The 25,538-nt window shown below is 63.6% G+C and overlaps 4 protein-coding genes across 4 annotated transcripts in view; 1 reads left to right on the forward strand and 3 right to left on the reverse strand.

The window, feature by feature from the left end:
• Positions 1 to 8,010, reverse strand: part of CHLRE_14g626466v5 (uncharacterized protein) — a 12,098-nt gene extending 4,088 nt beyond the window's left edge. Inside the window, exons 1-13 of the mRNA XM_043070285.1 lie at positions 7,768 to 8,010; positions 7,476 to 7,619; positions 6,685 to 6,769; positions 5,525 to 5,614; positions 5,110 to 5,169; positions 4,114 to 4,176; positions 3,530 to 3,657; positions 3,215 to 3,320; positions 2,549 to 2,707; positions 2,064 to 2,200; positions 1,597 to 1,651; positions 1,238 to 1,377; positions 373 to 481 (exon numbers count right to left, since the gene is read on the reverse strand). Of these exons, the coding sequence (XP_042916958.1) occupies positions 373 to 481; positions 1,238 to 1,377; positions 1,597 to 1,651; positions 2,064 to 2,200; positions 2,549 to 2,707; positions 3,215 to 3,320; positions 3,530 to 3,657; positions 4,114 to 4,176; positions 5,110 to 5,169; positions 5,525 to 5,614; positions 6,685 to 6,769; positions 7,476 to 7,619; positions 7,768 to 7,793 (1,302 nt within the window). The 5' untranslated portion in view covers positions 7,794 to 8,010. The remainder of the gene's footprint in view (positions 1 to 372; positions 482 to 1,237; positions 1,378 to 1,596; positions 1,652 to 2,063; positions 2,201 to 2,548; positions 2,708 to 3,214; positions 3,321 to 3,529; positions 3,658 to 4,113; positions 4,177 to 5,109; positions 5,170 to 5,524; positions 5,615 to 6,684; positions 6,770 to 7,475; positions 7,620 to 7,767) is intronic.
• A 113-nt stretch (positions 8,011 to 8,123) lies between these two features.
• Positions 8,124 to 15,570, forward strand: CHLRE_14g626500v5 (uncharacterized protein). The gene is made up of 13 exons (XM_043070286.1): positions 8,124 to 8,467; positions 8,768 to 8,968; positions 9,319 to 9,649; positions 9,783 to 9,921; positions 10,298 to 10,435; positions 10,739 to 10,906; positions 11,307 to 11,466; positions 12,015 to 12,171; positions 12,467 to 12,542; positions 12,966 to 13,010; positions 13,406 to 13,514; positions 13,962 to 14,081; positions 14,594 to 15,570. The coding sequence occupies exons 1-13, from the start codon at positions 8,269 to 8,271 to the stop codon at positions 14,653 to 14,655; spliced, it is 1,905 nt and encodes a 634-aa protein (XP_042916959.1). The 5' UTR covers positions 8,124 to 8,268; the 3' UTR covers positions 14,656 to 15,570.
• Positions 15,571 to 16,722: 1,152 nt separating this feature from the next.
• CHLRE_14g626550v5 (uncharacterized protein) lies at positions 16,723 to 22,198 on the reverse strand. The gene has a single exon (XM_043070287.1). The coding sequence runs from the start codon at positions 22,160 to 22,162 to the stop codon at positions 17,654 to 17,656; it is 4,509 nt and encodes a 1,502-aa protein (XP_042916960.1). The 5' UTR covers positions 22,163 to 22,198; the 3' UTR covers positions 16,723 to 17,653.
• A 923-nt stretch (positions 22,199 to 23,121) lies between these two features.
• CHLRE_14g626576v5 (uncharacterized protein) overlaps positions 23,122 to 25,538 on the reverse strand; it is a 3,237-nt gene continuing 820 nt past the window's right edge. Inside the window, exons 4-6 of the mRNA XM_043070288.1 lie at positions 25,305 to 25,362; positions 25,109 to 25,157; positions 23,122 to 23,579 (exon numbers count right to left, since the gene is read on the reverse strand). Coding sequence (XP_042916961.1) covers positions 25,145 to 25,157; positions 25,305 to 25,362 — 71 coding nt within the window. The 3' untranslated portion in view covers positions 23,122 to 23,579; positions 25,109 to 25,144. The remainder of the gene's footprint in view (positions 23,580 to 25,108; positions 25,158 to 25,304; positions 25,363 to 25,538) is intronic.

The following is a 25,538-nucleotide window of genomic DNA, read 5'->3' on the forward strand; positions in this document are numbered from 1 at the left end:
CCACCCACCCGCTCACCCGCTCACCCGCACCCGCACCCGCACCCGCGCACCCGCTCACCAGCCCACCCACCCACCCGCTCACCCGCTCACCCGCTCACCCGCTCACCCGCACCCGCACCCGCGCACCCGCTCACCCACCCACCCACCCACCCGCTCACCCGCTCACCCGCTCACCCGCCCACCCACCCACCCACCCACCCACCCACCCACCCGCGCACCCGCTCACCCGCCCACCCACCCACCCGCTCACCCGCCCACCCGCTCACCCGCACCCGCACCCGCGCACCCGCTCACCCACCCACCCGCTCACCCGCTCACCCGCCCACCCGCTCACCCGCCCACCCGCTCACCCGCCCACCCGCTCGCCCGCACCTGTGCGTTGTTGCCCAGCAGCGTCTTTGCAAAGTTGCCGATGGACTTGGTGAGCTGCCAGGGGCCGCGCACGGCAGCCGCCACACCCGCGCCGCCGCCGGCGCCGCCCCTGCGGCGTGCGATGGAGGGAGAGGGCGTGTGAGGAGGTTTGAGGAGGGGTGTGGGGAGGTGTGTGAGGAGGTGTGAGGAGGTGTGAGGCACACAGAGACACACACCGCCAGGAGGTGTGGAGAGGTGTGGGGAGGTGTGGGGAGGTGTGGAGAGGTGTGGGCCGGCTGTCTCTCTTGCGGATGCCCAGGGCTTGGCCCGGACTGGTTTGTGCCATAGCAGCAGTCCATATCCTGCGACCGTGCAATGTGTTTGTCCCCAGCAGCCCAGCCCCCACCCCCCACACCCCGCCCTTGCCCAGCCCGCTCCTCCTCCCCGATGCCCCTGCTCATATCCTGTCCCCAATGGTTTGGGCCCCTTGCAATCCACCTCCTCCCCTCCCGCTTTTCCCTCCTCGTCCCGATCCTTCCGCCCTGCTCACCTGCCAGGGCTGGACCCGCCCCCTCCACCTCCCCCTCCTCCTCAGTCCCACAGCCCCCTAACTAATCATGGATGCAACCCCCGCCCTCACACCTGCAAGTGCTGGGCCCCCCTCCTGCTCCCCCTCCCGGCCCCCGGGCGGCGACATTTATTGCCGGCGCCGCTCGCCCTGCTGCTCCACGACGCCTCGGCCCCCATCCCATAAGTATTATCGCGTGCAACTAACGCCTCTGCCTGCGCTCCGCTCGTTTTCGTTGGTTTGGGTTTAGTTTGGGCCGGTATTTACACCCCACCCCACACACACACACACACACCCGCAACTCCCCGCCCTGCTCACCTGCCAGTGGTGGGCCCTCCTGCTCCTCCCCCTCCGTCCTCGTCGCGCTCCTTGGCGCTGTCCGCCAGCAGGTCCTCCAGGCTGTTGCGCCGCCGCAGCCACGTCAGCGGGTTGTACCAGCGCCGCCCGTCGTCCTCGGCCTGAGGGGAGGGGGGTTGGGGTGGTGGTTGAGGGGGTGGTTGGGGGGTGGTTAAGGGGGTGGTTGGGGCGGTCGGCAAGGTACACACCGACTCGATGACTCAACACGCATATCGGTACAAACACAGCAAACACACCGAAACCGCCATCATTTGGTCTTGCATGGACAGCTATCTTCCCCCAACCCCCACCCCACCCCACACACGAACGCGCACACACACCTCGTCCTCTGAGCCCAGGCCGTCGTCGCCGTGACCGCCCGCGCCGCCACCCACCCTGTGTGTGGGTGTACATGTGTATATATATATATGTGTGTGTGTGTGTGTTTGTGTGTGTGTATGTGTGTGTGTGTGTCTGTGTGTGTGTCTGTGTGTGTCTGTGTGTGTCTGTGTGTGTCTGTGTGTGTGTGTGTGTGTGTGTGTGTGTGTGTGTGTGTGTGTGTGTGTGTGTGTGTGTGTGTGTGTGTGTGTGTGTGTGTGTGTGTGTGTGTGTTGTGTGTGTGTATGCGGTCGTTGGGAAATTGGGCACGGGCAGGCAAGCTGATAGCTCCGGCAATAAAGAATGCAAGAATGCTGCGACATTTTAGACCGGGCGGCTCATGCTGCTCATCTAGCACACGTTCCGTAAACGCCCTTTACCTGAACGAGCTGTTACAATTGGCCGTGCATTCGATACAAACAAGAATCACCTGTAGTAGGAGAAGTCGACGTTGGGGATGGGGTCCTCCCAGTCCTCCGGAGGCTCCCAGTCCAGGTTGCAGCGCACCCAGGGGTGAGTCAGCAGCTGGCGGGCGGTGGGGCGCCGCGCGGGGTCCTTGGTCAGGCACTGCGCAGCATTGGTGTGTGGGAGGGAGAGGGGGGATTGCATTCATAATAAATTAAGAGGGCGGGCTGGGGCTGAGCGTGTGCTAGCTGTGGAGCGGCACGCGACACCGCCCACCCACCCACCCACCCACCCACCCACCACCCACTAACCCACTACTCTCTACCACCCAGTGTCTCTGGTTGCTTGCTAGGAACGCTAACATAACCTCGCCCTCAGCCCCCACCGGCCCTATAAAACTCGAACTGCACTGTCTCCCCCTCGCCCCCACGTGACCTACACACACGCATACACACACGCCACGCTCCCCAGCCCCCTCCCCCCGCACCCCCGCCCCCCGCCTTCCCCCACCTGGTCTATGAAGTCCACGGCGTCGTCGCTGAGGTAGTCCGGGTACTCGGCCTCGCGCAGCAGGATGGCCTCCACCGTGGTGTTGGGGTCGTCCGTGTTAAAAGGCGGCTGGCCCACAAGCACGTCGTACGCCATCACGCCCACGCCCCAGATGTCCACCTGTCGGAACGGGGGGGGGTACGCGCATTAAGTTTACGAAGAGAAGTCGTAGCAAACAAAAGGGGGGGGTCAGGGGGATGGGTGTTTGGGTGTTGGGGAGGGGAATTCGGGCTCGGCAGGGTTTGAACGGCCATGCATGACGGAGTGGTGTGGGGCGCAGCGGTGAAAGCCGGGCGGGGATGGGGTCTGGCTGGCTTAGGCGCACACTCGGCAGGCACGGCAGGCAGGCAGGCAGGCACGCAGGCGAATCGTGCCCCTCTCCATGGCCTCCCCACCCTCACCTCCTCAGCCCCTCTCCGCCCCCCGCCCTTAATAATCATGAGTGTAACCCCTCCCCCTACTATGCTGCGTCTACTATGCTGCTGTACCTGTCTACGCCTTCACTTAATCAATCATGCATGGAATCCCCCTCCACCCCCCCCCGCTCTCCTCCTCGCTCTGTTGCATTGGGTTTGGTTTAGTTTGGGCTGGTATTCACAACCCCCTCCCCCTCCTCCTCCCCCGCACCTTGTAGTCGTAGTGTGTGACCTGCTGCTGCTTGGCGTTGGGGCCGTTGAGCACAAACACCTCGGGAGCCACGTAGTCCAGCGTGCCCACCATGTCCTTGGGGTAGCTGCGGAGGAGGGGTTTGGGGGAGGGAGGGGGTGTTTGGGCGGCTTTGCATGCACGGACTCAATCCCTTTCTCCCTGCGCTCTGCCTGCACCCCCACCAAGCCCCCCGCCTGTCTAGAATTGCGCCTCCGTGACTTCTTACGTCTAGTAGCAAAACGACAACCCATCATCCACTAACTAGCTCCCACGGCACACCCTAATCACACGCACCTGTATCTGTTGACGTCCCAGGACAGGAAGAAGCCCGACAGCTTGGCCACCTTCTCGCTGTTGAACAGCACGTGCTCGGGCTTGATGTCGCGGTGGATGACGCCCTCCGCGTGCAGGTAGGCCAGCGTCTGGGGGTTTTGTTTGGGGGTGAGGGGGGGCGAGGGGTTGCATTCATGGTTATTTAAGAAGTGAAGAGTGAAGGGAGCCAGGAACAGTATTATAGCAGACGCGGGCGGGAGAGGGCTCAGGGTTGTAAGTACCAGCCTAAACTCAAACCCAGGATCCATCTGGGGTCTTTACCCACCCCGCCCCCCCCCCCGCCCCTGCGTCTGCTCCTTGCAAACCCCCCATAAGTATTATCGCTTGCAAGCAACGCCTCTGCCTGCGCTCCGCTCGTTTTCGTTGGGTTGGTCCAGTTTGGGCTGGTACTTACAACCGCCCCCCCCCCCCCCCGGTCCCCCAGACTACCTATGGTGATGTACCACAGCTCGCATATGCGGCTGCAGTTTCTCCTTGTAGCGCGCCTGTTTCCTCACGGGATTGGTTTCAAGTTAACCCGCCCCCCCGGTGTCCCCCTCACTCACCTGCAGTATGGGCAGCAACACCTGGCTCACCAGCCAGCCCTCCTCACGCAGCGGGCCGTTGGACTGCGGGGGGGGGGGGCGCGCATGCATTAAGTTTACGAAGTGAAGTCGTAGCCAGGGGGGATTAGTCGTTCGTGTGAATAAGGGAATGGTCAAATCACAGGCTTGCACACACACACACACACACACACACACACACACACACACACACACACACACACACACACACACACACACACACACGGGGGGGCTCGTCACGAACAGCCGACGCGGCCACTGCGGCCGCGAGCGTGCCTAGCCTCGGTGCCGCCGTGGAGTGGGGAGCGGGAGGCCAGCTCCCGCCAGCCCACGGCGCACACACGTCACACGCACACACACCAGCTTGACACGCGTCTGGAAACGCTGCAACCGCCGCCCGCCACGTCCCCAATGCAGCCTCGACCCCATTTAGTCGCAGTGCCACCGCTAACTCGCCCTCTTCCAATAGTTTTATTGTACTTAGCGGGCGGGATTTGGGACGCGTGATACCTAGCTTGTCTGCTGCACGCCGCCTCTCTTATTGCCGTTGCCATTCACATGCCCGTGACACTTCCTCGCTGCCGCCCTATGCCCATGCTTCCACCCTTGCCTATAGGTGAGCTCGACTACGACCAGCGGGCGGGAATCCGGGAATTAGGCGTGCTGGGTAAACGTTGTTTAGCGCGCCCAGGGTGCGGAGCATGGACGCATACAGGTGCATCGCGGGGTCAGGCCGAATGGTCGCCCGTGGGGTTCCAGGCTTATCGCGGGTAAGTATGACTACCTGGGTCACGACAGTCACGCGACGCTCGGTAAAATGGTGGGTATCGGTAAGTAACTCCGTCGCGTCATTGGGCGGGCTTTCGTTTCGTTTTTTAACACACACACACGCACACGCACACACACACACACAATACACACACATACGCACACAGAATACACACACAATACACACACACTACACACAGCGCCCCACACCTGCACGATGCGGTACAGGTCGCCGGCGGCGCAGTTCTCAAGCACCAGCCACCACCAGCCCTGTCGTCGCCAGGGTTAGTTTGGTTCACAACGGGTGTCAGAGTGGGTTTGTTTGGTTTGGTTCGGTATGGTTTGGGTTGGCTTCGCAGGAGGACGCTATGGGGGGCGGCTTGCATGCGAGCAGGAGGGTGCGCCAGGTGCGAGCAGCAATGTGCACAACCGGGTAACCATTTGCCCCTTGCCCGCTCGATCATGCACCCTTGCTCCGTCCACCCTAACCCGCCCCTCCTGCCCCCACCCGCGCCTGCCCCGCCACTACCCCGCAACCACACCAACCGTACACACCCCCACCCCCACCCAACCCACTAACATCCGCACCACCCCCCTCCGCTTCCCCACCCAACCACCCACCCACCTGGTCCTCGAACGAGTCGAAGCACTTGAGGATGAAGGGGCACTGCGCGCGCTGCAGCAGAGTCACCTCGCTGAACACGCGCTGCTTGGTCTGCGAGGGGTTAGGGGTTGAAGGGATACAGTCATGGGGGTTGAAGCCGATACGGTCATGGGGGTTGAAGGGATACGGTCATGGGGGTTGAAGGGCTACAGTCATGGGGGGTTGTAGATACCAGCCCAAACTGCACCAAACCAAACAACTATTGCAATAGAGCGAGGGGGGGGTCTGGGGCGCCTAGGAGGCGGGAGGAGGATGGAGTCAACGCCAGGCAGGGTAGTGTGGGCGGAACGCCCGCCAAGATGAGACACGATGAGAGGCACGGCCGATGGCGCCGAGTTAAGCCATCACCACGCCCAGTGTTCCGGCCAGTTGTAATAGATCTACTGTTACGATCCCTGTTCGAGACAGGGCTGGGCCCTAACTTATGCCTCTTACGAGTCTTCTAGTGAATACGCGGTCACCCAAGTCCTGACACATGGAATGAATTCCCGGACGCCGATTGCGTTCCCCCGGAACATTCCGCCCTGACCCTACATCCCGCCCTGACCCTGGCCCCCCGCGACCCGCTCCTGAAACCTGTCCCCTGCCCGCCCCTGCCACTCCTCCACCCCAGCCCCCTTGACCCAACCCCTATTCCCCCCTTCCCCCCTCCCACCCACCACCATAGCCCTACCGCCACTACAGCCCCCACCTGCAGTGTTTCCCCTCCACCCCACCCCCTGCAGCCCCCCCACCCACCACTACAGCCCTCCCACCCACCACTACAGCCCCCTCCCACCCACCACTACAGCCCCCTCCCACCCACCACTACAGCCCTCCCACCCACCACTACAGCCCCCTCCCACCCACCACTACAGCCCCCTCCCACCCACCACTACAGCCCCCTCCCACCCACCACTACAGCCCCCACCTGCAGTGTAAGACTCTCGCGGCTGTAGCCCTCCCACCCGCCACTACAGCCCTCCCCCTCCCACCTGCAGTGTGAGGCTCTCGCGGCTGTAGCCCTCCCACCCACCCCCTGCGGCCCTCCCACCCGCCACTCCAGCCCCCTCCCACCCACCCCCTGCAGCCCTCCCACCCGCCACTCCAGCCCCCTCCCACCCCCTCCCTCCCACCCCCACCTGCAGTGTGAGGCTCTCGCGGCTGTAGCCCTTGAGCACCACCACGCCGCCGCTGTATACGCAGCGAGCGCGGTACACCACGAACCTGTGCGCGCGCGTGTGTGTACACGTGTGTGCGTGTGTGTGAGCAGAGGGTGGACAAGGGGTGCGGTGGGGTGGGCATGGGTGGGTGCGGGTTGGGTAAGTGTGTGTGGGGGGGAGGGGGGGGGCGAGGGCGCAAGCCCACGCCGAACGCATAGACCGGTTTAGGCCGGTTGAAGGCCGTCATGGCCGCGTAGGCCGCAGCCAATCTGGGCTCGTTGCAAAGCAGGGCGGCACAGGGCATGTACATAGCCTCACCGCGCCGTACAACCCTTCCCTTGCCTGACTCAACACGGCGTGCCGGCCCCAGGCACAGCCTCAGGCGGCCGCATCTCGCAGGGACAGTGCGGCGGCGCCAGAGCTGTTGCCCCACACTTCCCCCCCCCCCCGGGGCAGCCCCCTAGGTCAGCCCCCTTAGCATGTCTGTATGGTTGGAATGGTTGTGGGTACGGACTTGCCAACACCGCCACCCGCAGCCGTTTTTCAGCGGCATTTCACGTGCATGTGTGAATCTTCACACGCGCCCCAGCGCCTTGCCAAACGCCCAGCCAGCTGTGGTCATGCGTGTGCGCTGCATGTGCCAGTGCTACATGTAGCATCACTGTGCAGAATGCGCTCCCCAAGGCTTTTGGTGAACGCCCGCAGGGGAAGGCGTGCCGAACGAGCACGCGTGAAACCCTGCCGGTCCGACCTCTCGCCGCCTGACTCACCCTTGCTCCTTGTGCAGCAGCACTTTGTTCTTGAAGTCATCGAGCTTCTCATAAAAGCGGCGTTTGAGCTCGTACTTATTTAGCTTGCCAAAGAACGACCTTTGGCTGAACGACGACGCGAAGCTGTTGATACTCCGCGTCTCGCTGCGCGGTGGTAGAATTTGAGGAGTTTGAGCGGAATGTAGGAGAAACGGGGTCCGAGCGCGGCCCAACGACGAGCGCCCGGGCGTCGGAATGGGCATGCCGCTAGCGCAGTGCACTGGATCCTCCTTAGTCCACCCCTAATGGTTACCTGTCAGCTACGCTGCTTGCGGGCATTCCTTAGCCGCGCTAAGAGAAAGTCCAGGCCCGTCAAAGCGCGTTCCTCCGCTGCAGCACTCGTAGGACCTGCTTTAGTGAGATTGATTCATGGCTATAAAAACATAAATAACGATGTAGGAATGCGAGTCTAACAGGGCCGAGCAAGAGTTTGGAGTTGGGCTCAGTAAAGTAGGCCCCGTATGGATGCAGCAGCCTTCAATAGTATGGCAAGCACTTAGAATCTTGACAACACTCTGCGAGTTGTCGCTTCGCGACTTGCACTGCATCGGCGCCTGACCAGAATTCCAGCTCCAAACTGCTTCTAGCAAAATTGTTTGCGCCTTAATTCTACAGCTGTATCAAATATCATCCTACATCGCTCCATAGCCACGATGTTGTGCGGTCTTTCGGGGTGATTCCACTGCACCGCCCCGAGGCAAGGCCTAGCTGCTGTTTCGCTTACCCACACAACTAACGCAGCTCTAGAAGCATAATGGGCGTGGTCGTGATCCCGCCAAACCCTGAGCCGGGGCAAACCCGCGCCAAGGTGCACCTCGAGCTAGACAAAGATGAGGCACGGGCCACGATCGATCGCCTCAAAGCCATGTTGGAGCGGCTGAAGCACATGAAAGCCACTGGCGAGCAGTTCCGGGCCTCCGCGCAGATCGCTGCGGCGCCTGCTGGGCCGAGCGGTGAGCAGCGACAGAGAAATGCGAGCCTGGGCAGGCTACATGCTGTTTTAAAGCATGTGCCCGATCGGGCCGCCGAGCAGAGGCGCATATCAAAAGGGCCCGGGTTCTTCAAGAGCCCTGCCCCCACCCCACTAGCACGCACCCTGTCGCTGCACCGCGCCGCACACGCGCGCACGCTGCCGCTGCGGCCCCTCCTCTTGCGTTGATACGCTCCACGCGAGCAGCTGGGCTACAAGTCCGCTAACCTGCCCGACCCGCCTCCGGCGTTTGCTGCTCCCCACGCCTGCCCCCCCACCGCAGCGGCGCCAGGGCAGCCAGCGGCGCGCCCGGCCTTCGCGCCCGCACCCGGGCCGGCAGTAGCAGCAGCCCCAGCACCGGCACCGGTGCAGGTGGCCGTAGCACGACCGGCTGTAGCGCACGCACCCGTGTCGTCGATGGCCAGCGCCGCCATGCGGCCGGGCATGGGCGTGCCGCAGCAGGTGGCGGCGGCGATGGCGGCAGGTGGGGGAAGGGCATGGGTGTCGCACAGGGCAGGGCATTGGGAACGGATGGGCGTGTGTGTTGAAATAGGTAGGTGTGACAGGGTAACTCAGGGGTCAGGGGCCAGGGCAGTGGGCTTGGATGATGGGAAGCGCGTGCCGCAGTCGGCACGGCACGATGCCGCAAACTCCCAGGTGAAGCCTGCTGCCGTGCCTGCTGCCACGACATTTGGCGTGACCTGCCCTCGCCTGACATGCTCCGTCGTATCCTCGTTCAGCTTAGCTCTTGTCCAGCACACGCGCTCCTGGTGCTTTCCTTTTCCGGCCAAACCTAATCCGCCTCCCTCGTTCCTGCCCCGTCGCCGCCACCAGCCGCCCACCCGGGTGCGCACACCACGCCCACCGTCGCGCCAGCAGCAGCAGCCGCCGTGCGGCCTGCTGGCATGCCCGGCAGCTTCGCTCAGCCCCTGGCGCCAGTCGCTGTGCCCATCACGCCGGCCGCTGCGGCGGCAGCAGCAGCAGCGGCCGCTGCGCCGCGGCCAGCGGCGGCGCCCAGCCCCGCCGCCGCCGCGGCGGCGGCTGCGGCGGCCGCCAAGGCGGCGGCGGCGGTGAGCGCGGCAGCGGCGGCGCGGCCGAAGGCGGCGGCACCCGTGCCGGCGCCGGTTCGGCCGGTGCCGGCGCCTGTGCCCGCCCCCGCACCCAGGTACGATCCTGAGACAGCCCTGAACTTCATCTCCGCGATGCAAAAACGTCTGCTCGCACTTCTATTTGCGATTGTGATTGCTCGCCCGGGCTGACATGCGCGCGCTCCCATCCCTCTCTGGCACGTACATCAGACCCGCGCCCGCTCCCGCGCGCGCCGCCGCCGCGCCAGCCACCACCGCCTCCAGCTACAACTACGGCGGCGGCAGCCGGCTTGTGTGGGAGTGCTGCATGACCAGCGACGAGGGAGACCACAACCGCGACCCCGTGCAGGTGCGGTCGGGGTGGAGGCGGGGGAGGGGGAGGGGGAGGGGGATTCCATGCGCGAGTAAGTTTAGAGGGGGAGGGGGCACGGGGAGGGGAGCTTCCAGGCATTGCTAGGGGCGGAGGGACAGGGGTTCGGATACCGAAGCAAGAGGAGTTGGAACCTTGAAGGGCGCTAAGCAGCCGGCGGGACGCCAGTTGCCAACAGCCGTACCAAGCACTACCGTAGTTCCAAGCCCTACAACAGCGCCCGACACTCAATACAGCCCTCAACACTGCCATAACCCCCCAAACACACCACCCCAAAACACATAACCCCCAACACACAACACACACCCCAAACACCCACTTACAACACCCACACACATTGCCCCCCCCCCCACAGGCGCTGCAGTTTGTCCCCTCCATCCCCGGCCTGCCCGGCGGCGACGGCCACGGCGGCTGGCTGGTGTCGTCCAGCAGGCGGCTGCTCAACCTGTGGGAGTGCAGCCCGGGCGGCGGCCGCGGCGTCATGTCCATCATGGTGGGTGTGGGGAGAGGGAGGGAGAGGAGGGAGGGAGAGGAGGAGGGGGAGAAGAGGGAGACGGGAAGGGAGGGCAGTTGTGAAGACCACCCCAACCTAAAACCACCCCACTCTGGACCAGCGGAGCACAGGCAGATTCGCAAGTTGCAAGGGAGGGGGAGGGAGGGAGGGAGCGGAGGAAGGGGGAGGGGGGAGGGAGGGAGGCTGGGAGGCAAATCACCACCTCCATCACTATGCCCAGTACCGCCTCCCACCCCCATCACCCCCATCACCCCCACCCCCACCCGCCAAACACACGCGCAGCTGCTGCACAGCCAGGAGACGGACTTCATCTCCTCCCGCCTGGCAGCGGAGCCGGCGTCGCGCCTGCTGTTCGCCGCAAGCGCCGAGGCGCGCAGCGGTGTGGAGTATGTGACGGTGCACTCGCTGGACGCAGAGGCAGGCATGCTGGCCTACAAGTACAAGCTGGCGGTGAGGTCGTGGGATGAGATTGCGGGATGCGATTGTTGGAATAATCAAGGGCTGGGGAGCTTTGGTTACCAGTAGTATCAGTGACATAGTTCAGGAGAGAACCAGCGGGGACATGCGAAAATGTGCAACAGCTTAGGCACAGGTTGGTGTGTTTGCTTTGTTGTGGATTGTCACCACCATGTCGGGGTCAAGGGTTTTGTGGGAAGGAACGCATGCCGTAGGAGGTGGCGGCGCATGTGCTCATGCAGCTGATGCACTCATGCAGCACTCCGCCCAAGCACGGCACCCCCCTCCGTCGACGTCGTCGGTAAAGACTGCTGTTGCCTACCGTCTACCACTTTCTTAACTAATCATTCATGTAACCCCCCCCCTCGTGTGCCCTCCACCCTCCACCCCCCAGGTCACGCCGCCCAACGCGCCCAAGCCGCCCGCGCCGCCCGCCGGCGTGCCGCCGGTTCGCCACCTGTCCGCCGTGGCCTCGCTCAGCGCCTTTGGCGGCGGGCTGGCGGGCACGTGCGGCGCCGCCTATCAGAGCCAGGTGTACGTGTACGACACGCCGGGTGAGAGATTATTTTGATGCCGAAAGGTTGTTGTTTGTTGTTTGTTTGGCATTGTATCCATTGGCATTGTGTGCCCGGAAGCGTTGGTTGTGCAATGCTGGAGCATCTTGAACTCCTCGGGGCACTCCCCGGGTGGGTTGGCCGCCGCCCGTTAGCCTGCGCTGCCTGCGCTTTCCTTGGCGGTTGCACCTCCCCACCTCCCGCACCCACCTCCCCACCCCCCAAGACCGCCCGACTACATACGGTGATGTAGAACGACTCGCTTATGCAGCTGCAGTTCTCCTTGCCGCGCGACTGTTGCCTTACGGGATTGGTTCAACGTCAACCCCACCTCCCGCACCCACCTCCGCACTGCCCATCACCCCTCACAACACGCCACGCCTGCTGCGCCCCTGCTTCCCATCCACATCCCAACCCAATCACGAAGTGTCACCTCTCTCCCCCGCCGCCCCGTCTCCCCCGCCACCACCCCACGCTTCATGTTCCGCAAGATGGTCTACCGTCTACCACTTCCTTAACTAATCATGAATGTAACCCACCCGCCTCAGGCCTGACGCCCGCCGCCGGCTCCAACCGGCCCGAGGGTGTGCACCCCAAGGGCAGCTGGAAGGCCCACGACGCGGGCGCGCCCATCACCGCCATGACCGCCTCCACAGTGGGCGGCGCACGCGTGGTGACGGGCTTCAGGGACGGCTCCGTTTGCGTGTGAGTGCGAGGGGGTTGGGGTGGGTTGGGGGTGTGTGTGTTAGATACCAGCCCAAATTAAGCAGGAACAAGCCTCACTGGCGGAGCACAGGCAGAGGGGGCGGCTGGGTGGGCGGGTGGGTGGGTGGGTGTGTAGGTGGGTGGGCGGGCGGGTGGGAGGCTGGCTTGGGGCTGTAGGGTCTGGGCTCAAAATGGGCTTGCGTGTCAGGCTCTCGGGGACACGTCGTGGGGACACGCTTTATCTACTGCAACGTATACCCACACATACAATTGTGGTCTGAACACGCGCACGTAGGTGGGACATGCGTCAGAAGCCGCCCGCAGCTTCCTGGCGCAACAAGGGGCACAGTCAGTCGGTTACGGGGCTGCAGGTGGGTGCGCGTGTTGGGTTCGTGACGATGCGTGACGGTGCGTGCGTGTGTGTGGCGTGTGGGGTTGGGGGTTTGCGAAGGCGTGTGGGTTTCTTTGGCGCGTGTGCAGGGGCACGTGCGTGTCGGGCTTGCTATACGGGGTCTGTCAGCCAACGTGTCGGGCGCCGGCACGCTGCGGCTGTTGCGTGGCCTGCAATGCGTACGGCATGTCTGGTATGCCGTCTCGTTGACCCCGGTCTCTGCTCCCTTGCCTTGTGCTTTCCTAACACACGCGCGCACATACACATACACACACATTCACACACGCGCACACACACACACACGCCATGTTATCCTTGTGCTACTTAACACACACACACACACACACACACACACACACACACACACACACACACACACACACACGTACGTGCACCCCCGCAGGTGGCCAACGACTCCACGCTGGTCTCCAGCTCCCTGGACGGCAAGGTGCGGCCGTGTGCGGCCGTGTGCGTGTGCGGCGGTGTGCGTGTGACACCCCCTGCCTCGTGGGCACTTTCCCCCATGCCCCCTCAACTCGCCACAACGCCCTTATGCCAGTGCGGCATGTCGTACCGTTGCATGCGTGTGTGTTTGCACACCGTCACATCCCTCTTATTTCCCTCCGAGGTCGTGCGGGTGCTCTCCTACTTCACACACACGCGCATGTCATCGCACTCTGTTGTGTGTTAATGTGCACCCTCAAACGAATCGCCCTATATGTATGTGCATGTCGATGAGTACCGTATCAAAAAGCAAAACGATGTGTAGGTTACAAGTGAAAGTCATGTATGTTACAAGCATATCAACAAGGTGATGTGCCGCCCCCCTGCCCGCGCGCGCAGGTGTGCATCTGGGACCTGCGGGTCACGGGCAGCCCGCGCGCCTCGGCGGTGCCTGACGGCTCCCAAGTGACGTGCGTAAAGATGAGCCCGGCGGGAGACTGCGTGGCGGGTGCGTGGCGCCGGGAGGGAGGGGAGGGGAGGGGCTGCGGAGGGGGGCTGCAGGACGGGGCCTGCAGGAGGGGGCCTGCAGGAGGGGGGCTGCAGGAGGGGGGATGCGGAGGGGGGGGAGGGGGGATGCGGAGGGGGGATGCGGAGGGGGGCTGCGGGAGGGGGGCTGCGGAGTGTTGTGGGTGAGCGGTGTGCGTTAGGCTAGGGAGCTACTGCCCACGAGAGTGATATGAACCAGTTCACACCTCCCCGCACCTCCTCGCGCCTCCCCGCTCCTCCCTCTGCTCTACTCCTCCTCCTTACCTACGCAACCTCCTCCTCCGCCCCCCGTAAACTGCGTAAACTTAATGCGTGTAACCCCCCCTCCCCTCCTCCCCTCCTCCTCCCCTCCTCCCCTTCTCCTCCCCTCCTGTTTCCCCTCTACCTTCCAAACACACCCGCACCGCAGCCGCCACCACGCGCGCGCTGGTGACGGTGGACCTGCTGGACGGCGCCGCCTCTGTGGCGCCCGTGACCAGCGCGCCGCTGCCCAAGCCCTTCTCAGACGTGGTGTGGAACAGCCTCACAGGTGGGTGCGGGTGTGCGGGCGTGTGTGTGGGCGTGTGTGCGAGAAAGAAGGAGAAGGAAAGACGGGCAGGTGTCTTTGTGTGGGGCTGTGGGGGGTGTCCGTGGGTGCGCCCTGAGTAGTGGAGTCAAGCAAACTGGGACCCAAGGGGTTTAGGACACGCGGAGTTGGTGGTTGGTGGTTGGGGCGAGGTGGGGCGCATCGGTGGGCGGTGGGTTACAGTGCAGGCGGGCCACCATGGAGGTGAGGGCCTGGCTGCACAGTGGCACTCGTGTTTCGCTTTGCTTACTCTGCCCACCCAGGATTGCCTCCCGTCAGTCATGCCCTTAGCGAGTCATCAATATAAGCTCCCGCCATCGCTCCCCCCACCACTTCTCTTTACTATCTCTGCAACCCCCATGTACCTGGATGCTACTCCGCGCATCTCAACCCAATCATGATTGTAAACCGGCCCCCAGTCTTCAGTGCATGCTGTACCGCCTTTCCAACGATCTTTGCACCACCATTCCCGACAGGCGAGATCTACGCGGCCTCGCCCTCGGGCACTGTGTCCGTTTTCCGCCAGACCTACAAGTAGAGTAGCAGCTAGGGGCAGGCACGATCACACCAGACCAGACCAGACCGCTGTGGTCCGGCGTGCTGCGGAGTGCGGCATGCTTGCTGCCACTGCCAGGGCGCCGCTGTAGGAGGGCGGCGGGCGTGGTTCTGAGGTGTTGCAAGGACGCTGACCAGGAGGCAAAGATGTGGGACGAGGAGGAAGAGGAGGCGGAGGAGGAGGAGGAGGAGGCGGGGTTGTGGATGTGGTGTATTTCTGAACAAAACACCCAAAAGCTTAATACTCAGGGGGCTAGCTGTCGGCGGTTGAGGCATGCAGTGACACGGCGGGCGGCAGACGGTTGGGGCCTGGATGTTTCATGAGGCCGGGTCTGGAAAGGGCGGAGTCCCGTAGGTTCCCGCGAGGCTGTTCTGTAGGCATCAGGCGAGGCTGTTCTGTAGGCATCAGAGTCGGAGTCGCACATGGACGGAGCAGGATGTGTGTGTTTGTGCAACCTAACACGTCGCCTGCGTTTTGGGGCCCTGGCGAAGCGCAGCACCGGGAAAAGGGAGCTTGCGTGCTTTTGTGTGCACCGTAGCTGTGCGTGTGTGTGTGTGTGTGAGGCTAGTGCGGCTAGTGAGGCTAGTGAGGCGGCGGCACCGCAGCAGGGGTTGCGTGCGTGGGGGAGTGGCTGAGAGGCGACGCGGTGGCAGACAGAGCCGTGGCTTGGGCGTAATGCTACATCGCTGAGATCTAGGACAGGCAAGCAGGCACCGGCAGGTAGGGCGGCGTGCCGCTACATAGCGCACGCATGCCGCGCGTCTTGGCCGGGTGTGGCAGCAGGATGGCGAGCGGTGTTCGCTCTGGCGGAGCGCCGTGCGGCAGGGGGGCCGCGGTGTGTGCCGCGGTGCCGCTGTGCCGCTGCAACGGCCCGCAGGCCGAGTCTCTTTCCCATCGCGGGCACCAAGCATGGGTGCCAGCAGGGGCCGCAGGGGCTGGTGGCAGCGCAAGAGAAGGGCGGGCGGGCAGAGCACCAATACATCCGACCATGCATCCCCCTGTCATAGTCTCCTACGCTCAATCCAATCCGCTCACGCAAGCCTTGTGGGATGGGTGGGCCGGGGTTACACCCATCACAATGGGAACTTGCTTTTCATCATGCTCTGCTTTTGCTTTTACTAAGAATCGCTCACGCAAGAGCGGAGAAATGCGAAGGCGGAGCCCAACCCGAGGAGAATTGCCCCTCTTCTGTGGCCCGCGCTCTCTACGTGGCGCTCCATCCAACCTGGGTTTACTTCAGTTTTGGGCATGCGCCTGAGCGAACCCGGGTTGGCCCCATTTACGTTGCGCTCTATCTACTTGGTGTCCGGAATGTGTACGGTACGGTCAGGTACGGTATGGTCAGGCTCTCGGGGGCGCATCCTTATGGCGCTGCAATTGGGACTAAACGGCATTTGCGGCGCAACGCACGCCCGCACTTTCACTACGGTAGTCCGCACCACTGTCCGGCGTGCATTGCAAAGCCCCTGGGTCAGTCGCAGCCACACAGGGGCAAAGCGTGTGGTATTGGGCAAGGTACCGTATTGGGATGATTGCATCTGTGGCCCTGACCACAGAGGGTGCGTGCACCCGCCTGTCCCGCCAGCGGCTGGGCGCGCGGTGTGGTCCGGATGTGTTTCATTACGGTAGCTATGTCGTCCAGCTGTGTTGCGTGCCAAGACGTGTAAGGGTAAGGCCGGCCAGTGGCTGAGTCCCGCGGTACAGGATGCTTTCTGGGTTTCGCACTGAAACAGCCTCAAGAGCACCGAAGTGATGGCGCCCCCCGTTTGACGACCCTTGCGGGCCACATCACCACACCAGTCGAGTTGGTAAACCAGCACAGCCCTAACAGCCTCTGTGCACCTCGCTGGGCAGCACCCAAGCTTCTGCAGTCCACCCGCCTGACTGCTCACCTGCCTGTTGCATTTCCGTATTGCCCCTGTGGTTGCCTTTAGTGCTCATCCGTGGACGCTGATCCCCTTCCGCAGGTGCGCCGCGGCTCTGCATCACGAGTGTGGCGTTGCGGTGTGTCTGTGTGGTACTATCGCCTGGCCGGGCGCCCGGAGGGTGAGGAATGCGCGTCAGCAAACTTCCAGCCAGCCAGCAACTTTTCAGTACAGTAACTCAGGCGTTCGACCAGCCGCGCACTCCTGCCCTGCCCTTGCAAATTGTTTGCCATCTCTTGGGGTCTGGGAATCAGCTGCACCCTGCGGGACTTCACCAACCTGTCTTGACACTGTCCCATCGCACACCCCTAACAGCCTCTAGTCCATTCTAGCTGTTCTAGCGTCGATTCCACATGCCCCTGTGCCACTAGCCTCTACTCAGGCCTCTACTCCGTTAGCCTCTTATCACGTAGCCTCCACCTCTATCCACCAGCCCGGCCCCTCGGCCAGCTGTGCTTGTCACTTACTACAAATACCACGATGCAAAAACTGCATCCTCCCGCCGCCCCGTCCGCAGTTGGCTGCATTTCCTGGCAGGTGCATTCGCGGCAGCCACGTATGTCACAGTTACTTCAACACCGTAGACCACGACATGCCCTTGAGTGAGGAGCAGTGCACGATCTAGGAAATCCCAGAGTGCGTACGGGAACACAACGCAGCAACCTTCACGCAAATTCCAACACCCGGTGCGCAACCCAACATCAAACCCGCTACCACCGCTGATAGTGCAGGAGTCCACGCCAGCCCATCGGCTCCTGGATCAGTTGTGCTGTGACCTCCTCTCCTGACACTCCCTTCGATGCCAAAAAACGTATAACATGCCTGTCACTACAACCAACCGCGCTTGCACAATCCGCAAAAGCTTTGTCCACTTGTCAGGGCTACGGCTCTCAGCGTAATACACTCACAGTATACTTGGTACACTGTCATATGCGTCACACAAACTCTATCAACGCTGATACTCAGAAGTCCGCACCAGCTCCTCTGCTCATGAGCTCTCTTATTACGTTATCTCCTGACACCCTGCGTCCTATGACGGGCGCCTTGACTTTGCGCTACTTGCCGGCACTGGCCGCCTGCTGCTTTGCCTTCATGCCCGCGCAGTCCTCGCTGTGGCCTCCCCGCTGTCGCCAGTGCTCCAGCTGGCAGGCGCCGCAGCAGTACCGCACCGCCTTGCAGCGCGCGCACACCTTGCCGGCGCCCGGCGGCAGAAGCGCGCTGGGGCCGTCCAGGTTGCGGCAGGCCGGGTTGCAGCACAGCCCCACGCCCGACACATGCCCGGGCACAGTCGGTGCAGAAGGCTTGTCCCCGCCACCATCACCACCGCTGCTGGTGGTGCTGCTGGTGCTGACCCCGGCTCCGCCCTCTGAGCCTGACGCCCCAGCCGCCGCCCCTGCCTCTGCTGCCGCGCCCGCTGTGTCCGCTCGCACGGGGGCACTCCCGCGCAGCAGCCGCTGTCCTAGCATTGCAGGGTCCCTCACCAGAGCACAAGCAGGATCCGTGTCGTTCAACGCGGGATCCGGCAACAGGTCCGCCAGCCCGTACCGGTCAGCCAGCTCGTCCAACAACGCCAGCACGGCGGTCTCCCGCGCCGCCTGCCGTGCCAGCCGCGCTTGCTCATCCGCCGCTGTAGCTGCCGACTGCCGGCCGCCCCGCCGCTGCTGGGCTTTCGCCCCTGGGCTCGCCGACCCGCCTGCCGCCGTTGCTGTTGCTGTTGCTGTTGCTGTTGCGGCGGCCCCTGCCGCCTCCTGCTCCTTCCGGTACGGCGCCCACAGAACCGCCTCCAGCCGCGGCCGCCGGCGTAAGCCAAACCTCTGCAGCCACTTCAGCAGCTTGTCGCCGCTGATGCCGACAGCGATCCCAAGGTTCACATGGAGGTCTACATCCTGGTCTTCCCTGTCGATCACGGTGCGCTGAAACCAGACGCGCACAGCGGCCACCTCCGCCAAATCCATCACCGCTGAGGCGAGCGCCGCTGCGTCTGCCGTGGCTTCGGTGTCCCCGCCGCGACGCGCAGCTCGCTCATGCATCACACCACTTGCACCGCCGCCCCCACCGGCCTCGTCTGCGGTACCTCCAGCAGCCACTGCAGCCGCCGAGCCTGCCGCTTCCGCTTCCGCTGTCGCTGCTGCTGCTTCTGCAGCTGCGCCACCCGCCACTGCTGCTGCCGCCGCCAGTACGCCACCCACCGCTGCCGCGGATTTCAGCCGCTGCACCGCCGCCACGAAGTGCTGGGTGGCGCACAGGGTCGCTGCCTCCAGTCCGACAACACCAAGGGCATTGCCGGGGTCGCCGAGGGCCAGGTGCCACACCAGGCCGTCGCCGTAGTCCGGCACGCCTCCCCGCGCGCACGCCTGTGCCGCCGTCGCACGAGCCCGAGCCAATTGCTCCTGCAGCGCATCCGTCTCAGCGCGCAACGCCTCATTTTCCACCACCAGGCTCCTCGTCGCCGCCATCTCCGCCGCCGCCCTCGGGTTTATCCTTGCCAACTGTGCCTCTGCCTCCACCTGAACACGCCGCGACCGCTCCCGCAGCTGCGCCACCTTCTGCTCGAGCGGCCTACATGCTACTTCCACCTCGGCCTTCCGTATCGCTCGCACCTCGATGTCCTGCTCCGCGACATGCATCGAGCTGGGGTACGGGTGGCCGCCCATGACGCGCTCTCCGCGGCTGAATCGCCACACGGCCGCCAAGTAGTGGCGGCACAGCTGCACCAGGCTGCGGGCCAGGCGGCTCACCAGCAGCGCGCCCGAGCGGCCCGTGTCCAGCGGCTCCGGGAGAGCCGTGTCAAACATGCCACTCGCCATCAGGTCAACGGCCGACGCGCGCAGCAGCACCGGCAGCCACTGCAACGCCGCCCAGTCCGCCAGCAGCAGGCGCTGCGGGTGCGGCGGCGACGGCACTGCTGCGGTCGATGCACACGCGGGCCCAGCGGCGCCCGCCGCCCCTGCGGGCTCAGGGCCAGCAGCAGCGCCCGCCACTGCGGCCGCGCCGCGGTCCCTGTCGCCACCCAGGTTGCGGCACACCCAGCGGCTCAGCGCAAGGCCATCCGAGTGCACGTCAAATTGCGACTGCAGGAGCAAGCGCGAGGGCCCGCCAGCTGCTGCCTGCGCCTGCTGCTGCTCCAGCAGGGCTGCGAGATTGAGGCACACCGACAGAGCTAGCCGCTGCTCCGGCTTGCTCCGCAATGCCCCCACATCCTTCGTCGTCTGCGCCGCGGCCGCCGCCGCGTCGGTGACAACGGCAGCCACACGCGAGAGCGTCGCCACCAGCGGCACCACCTCTGCAGCAGACCCGTGCGCAAGCACCTCGGACCACACACCGGACTCACACAGGAGTAACCCCAGGACCACACAGGCGGCCTGTGCCTGTTCTTGGGCACAGACCCGCGCCGTGGCATCGACTGGGGGCGGCTGCTGCACCGCCGGCAGCCCCGCGACCGCCCGCCGCAGCAGCTGCTCCAGCGCCGGCAGCAGCCCCGCGTCCAGCGCGCAGCGCAGGCTGTAGCTGCAACCGCCTCCGGTGCCCCGGGTGCTGCTGCCGTCCTCTGCAGCTGACCCAGATGTCGAGGGGCTGGGCGGAAGCTGCTGCTGCAGCTGTTGCTGCCGTCGCTGCACTTGAGGGCCTGGCGCCGCTGCTAGAGCTGGAGACGCCAACACGTCAGCTAGGCAGTGAAATGTGTCCGGGCGGAATGACTGACGCTGGTACGAAGACATTGGAAGCGCCGGCAGCATGGCAACTAATTGCTGCCACAGCGCCGGCAGCCGTGCAGCCGCCTGCCGCCGCCGCAGCAGCACAAACAGCCGCACAGCTGCGTCCATTCCCGCCCACCACTGCCTCCGGACAGAGAGCATGCGCTGGGGCGAGCCCGCCGCATCGGCCACATAGGCTAACACCGCCGGTCGTGCGGCTCGCAGACCTGCCTGAAGTGCGTCGTACCAGTTGACAAGTGGCAGCGGCGGCGGCAGCTGACTCGCCGTTCCACCAGCTGCGCCCGCGGCTGCGCCTGCGTCTGAGTCCGTAGCAGCGCGGCTGTGCGGGCCCACAGCAGCAGACGCAGCAGCGCTGAGTGCCACGACGGTGGCCGCCGCTTCGAGGATGAAGCAAATTCCCTCAACCGAGCTGGCGGCATCCGTGAAGTCAAGCTCCGCCGCAGGGCCCCACGCCGGCAGCGCCCCACCTCGCAGCCACGGGACCCCGCAGCTGCAAGCACCCCTCTCGCTGTGGTCTGGGCTGCCGGTAGCGGCTGCCGACCCTGGGTGAGCCGCGGCCGCCCCTATGAAGCTCTGCTGGCTACGTTGCTGTTCCCCCTGCAGCTGTGCTTCGTCTCCGGGCCGCTTCCCAAGCCCCCGCTCCCAGGCTAGCGGCACATCCAGATGCAGGAGCGCCAAAAGCTGGAATGACGGGGCGCTGAAGATTCGCATCAGCAGCTGCTGGCGCCGCCGCTGAGTCGTCCCTGCAGGCGCGAGCACGGCTCTTTGGGCAAGCGAAGCGGTTGCAGGCGCTGTTGCTGGGGGCGGCGCGGGCTCTGGAGCGTCGCCAGCGCCTGCTGGCAGCGGCTGCAGCAACCGTGGCTGTTGCGACCAATGGGGGGACTCGGGCGGCGGCCAGTCGCAGCGCATGCTGTGCATATCCAGCGAGACATAGAGCATTCTGTATGTCTCCTGCATGAATCCCTTCAAGCCGCGGCATGCATTTAGAGCATCCAAGCTCAACCCAGCCACCACCGCCGCAGCTGCCGGCGCCGCCAACCCAGCTGCCGCTGCGGCTGCGTGCCCCCCTGCCGCGACGCTAGCACCCGCTGCAGACCTCAGAACGGCCATCTGGGTCGCCAGAGCTTGGTCCAGGCTCAGCAGCGCCGCCGCCACGTGCTCCAGCATAGAGCTCCTTGCCAGCGCCTCGAGCGCCTCATGTCGCACTGCCTCGACGTGATTGAGGCGGGCGCAAATGCCGAGCAGCATAACGGCCGCATCTACAAGCCGATGGCTCGCCAGCACAAGCAGTTGGAGCTTCATCGTGAGATAAGCGAGGCTGCGTTGCGCGCCGTCGCTTGCGCTGTTGGGCGCTGTTGCGTCAATGCGGGAGGCTGCGGCGGCGCCAGCCGAGGCCGTTGAGGGGCCGCTGCGCGGCCCTTCATCAGCGCACTGGAGACCGCCCAGCTCCCCGGAAGCCGCGTCTGTGGCTGCTGTTACGAACGCCCGCACGCGAGACAGACCCTGGGCGTACACGCTGAAGGTGTCGCCCCGCAGGAGTGCGAGCGCCAGGCACGATAGTGCCGGGTCGCTGGCGGGTACACCTTTCAAGTGCTCAAGGCGTGCCACTTGAAACACATCACACAGGTCACAAAATTGTGGGACATCGAGACAGGCAGCCAGGGCCCGTGAAGCTTGCGCGTGGGCGGCCAGCGCTGAGCTCCAGAAACCTGGGCATTGCGCCTCTATCTCGGCTACCGTAGCTCCTTTGAGCAGCTTCCTGATGTCAACTGCAATGTTATCTTGCCGCTTATTCCAGCCTCCGGCGGCAATGCCGTCGAGAGCTGCTTTAAAGTCTTGAAGCTGGCTCATTGTGTGCTACCCGCCATACGGGCATATCGAGTACAGTAAAAGTTGGTATGTACAGGGACTGCTTAAGGGTGCGCAAGATCACGAACGACTCATGGCCGCCTCCCATCTTGTAAGCCCCTCCTGCGCGAAAACACATGAGACGCCCCGAGCAGCTGCCTTGGCTCGAAACCCACGAAGCATAGAGTGCATCAAAGATACCGGCGGCTATACGTACAGTACTGCTACGCTCGGTTGGTAATCTTGGAGGTGTTGACGCCCGTTTTTGGGGCCTGGGATCAGCTGGGATGAGGTACCCAGCACCGAATTGGTGACGGCTTGTATGGGAGGAGCAGCCCTCCAGCCCCCAACACGCCAATCCACATTGTTCTCTGCTATCGAAATGGTTATTTTTGGGCTGAGCCCCCCCAGCGAAGCGTTCCAGGGGGTGGGCGAAGCCCCCCAGGAACACCCCTGTCCGTGGCTGGTGGCTGCGTCGGCCAAACATAGCATACTGGCGCAAACCGCGACTGCTACGTATTAGTATTTGCTAATGCCTATTGCATGTAACTAGGTGGCAGGGAAAATTCGGGCGGAGCGAGAAGTGCCTTGGCGCGTCCAGGGAAAATTGACTTTCGCGAGGTCGCGAGGAAAGCATCCGGTGCCCGATGATATGCAGTCTCTAAGGCAAACTATGTTGGCGGCAAGCAAAGCGGGGAAGTATATCGAAAGTTTTGAGCGACTTGCCGAGCCATGCCTGCCGACGCGCCAGAATGCCGAGAAGCCCCGAGGTCGCCCCCGCCCCGCGCCTAGCCCTTTGAGCGTGGGGCGCCGGGGAGGTGTTGATTATGGCAGGAGGCGAAAGAAATGCTTGGGGTGTTTGGGAACGTGACAAGGCACGCATGCGTGGCGCGGGAATCCCGCACGGCCCCAACCCGAGTGTCCCTAGCCGATGCGCCTGCGCGTCGTAGCGGCATGGAGGCTCTGACGGGGCGTTACACGCCTATTAGCTCCCAAGCGTACGGGGGCTCAGCCCATTTTCCAGCTGTACAAAACTGACACCCCTTGTCACAGATCCGGTCACACCAATCGAGCGTTGCAGTACGGTAAGTAAAGAGCCGTGGCTGTGGCGGACGCGAATCAATGCCCTCCTGCGGACGCCAGGGGACGCCCCTCCTGCGCCTGCTCCTCCACCTGCTCCTCCGCTCCCTCCGCATCTTGCTGTGAACATCTCGTCTGCCGCCCACCCGTACCACTGCCAGAATGAACAGGTCGGCCGCGTGCACGGCCACGTGCAGGGGCGCCTGCAGCGGAGGGCACACACACTGCTGTCGTGCGCCATGACCATTCTGGCACAACGCCGCTGCCAGGCACTCCAGCCCATTTCCACAGGGCTCGTATCTTGATCTTTCTGTACGAAAATGGCCCCCAGTCCACGCCTCTGTAAGACACCGGGCGCCGTCCGGGGCGAACTATGCATAGGAAACGTTTTGTGGTCCCAATCTTCCCAAAAAGCCCGTTTTTGGGGGGGAAGGGTTTGGGGGTGGAATTCCCAAAACCCTTCAAACGGCACACTTTGGGCCCTGAGGCGCCGTATGAAAGATTGAGGGAGTGTGGCTTGACTCAGACGGAAGTTGCCACCCTCAGGAAGATACGGAAGATACGAGCCCTGCAATTGCGTTACGTTGGATACGTTGCCAAGCCCGTGGCGCCCCCCCCCCCGTACGTACGGCCCCTGAGTCCTTGCGTTGCCCATCGCGCACCACTGCACCAGGGTGATCAGTTGTAGCTGCTGACGGGGAAGACCAGCTTCTTGTTGTAGCACTTATATTTGTAGTCAGCGTCGTGCTGCTGAGTGCTGGGCCTATGCAGACTGTCGCAGACCAACAGGGCCATCGATGCTCCCGTTTGAAAGAGACGGCGGAGAGAGATGTCTTAACGGACAGAGGCATCCTTGGAGGCATCGGCTCGTCGCGTATGTGTTGCTTGACACAGAACGATACGGTATTCATCCCGTTAGCTCGCGCGAACGTGTAGGGGGGGATTGGTCAGCAGCAAGCCAGCAACTCAATGGTAATATTGCTTTTAAAAAAACCCTGCAAGGCCCATGCAGACCTCCATGCAGGGGATGACAAACCTTCAATAACACCAGCACGAGGGCACATGTCACTAGCTAGTGGCACGCCCCGGCGGCCTCTCGGGGCCCTGGCTAGGCAGTTGCGCCGTGCCGCACACACGACATCACTCGAAAACACCGTGCGGCGGGGCTGCGGGCACACGGAGGGGCATAGCAAGGCACACCAGCATGTTGTGATCCAGACGACCAGACCCGCCTGACCAGGAAGGCGTTGAAGCCTTTGCTTGCGCTGACCCGGCGGTTGTGGACCGGCGGTTGTGGACCGGCGGTTGTCACTTACGTCAGATGGCACCACCATAGCCACCGCTGTGTCACCGCTGTGTGGGTCACTCGCTCGGTCCTTGCACCACTACGTACATTACGGTTTGCACGCAGCCTCTCAGCTACTGTGCTGGGAGTAGATGGGAGCAGCGCGGGCTGATAATGCCACTTGGAAATGCCGCGTTGACCACTCAGCGTTGACCTCTCCGCAGCCACATTGCCTCATCGATCGCACGCATCCACCTGAGTGACCCTGCTGCTATCTTGGGTGAGCTTGGGTTCCCTCCTATGAAGCCTCTGCCGCCGGCGCGGAGACACTTTCCACATGGGAGCTAACAGCGTCGTGGTCGCGCTGGTATGTACCGCCCCGGCAGCTGTAGCAGAACAGCTGGTAAAAAGGCATCTCCAGATGCCATCTTAGGTCTTTCACAAGTATAGATTGTTGGGAATGTGGAATACAGGGGAGGTGGAATACTCCCGCAGCAGCCAGCGGTGCTGAGCAGACCAAGGAGCGGAGCGCTCCCAGCGGCCCTCCGCCCTGGCCGTTGAATTCCAAGTCGGCTAATGCTTACCGCCCAAGCTCGAGCACCACTCCGGCTCCAGCCGCGCTACCCCACAGACCTGCAGCACACACACACACACATGGGTAGGCGCCTGATGGGGCGGGGAGGCCGAACAAACACAAGCACAGGCGCTGTCGCCGTGCCCAGGCTCCAAGTGCCGACTCCACATGCACACACCCATTCCCCACGCCCAAGCCCTACGTACCCCCTTAAGGTAGGGCGCCCCACAAGCCCCGGACGCTGAAGGGCACAGACCTGCAGCACTACACGGATAGATGTGAAGGGACCGGATGGGTCAGAAGGCCGGGTGTACACAAGCACAGGCGCTGTCATGTCCGGTGGAACCAGCGCATATGGACACATGAGACATCAACAAAATTTTGTGGAACCGAAGGCCTGGCGGCGTGTGATACCAACCGACTCAAGTGATAGCGTTGAG

This window comes from Chlamydomonas reinhardtii, chromosome 14, assembly GCF_000002595.2.
Source record: "Chlamydomonas reinhardtii strain CC-503 cw92 mt+ chromosome 14, whole genome shotgun sequence".
In the NCBI taxonomy this organism is placed as follows: Eukaryota; Viridiplantae; Chlorophyta; class Chlorophyceae; order Chlamydomonadales; family Chlamydomonadaceae; genus Chlamydomonas; species Chlamydomonas reinhardtii.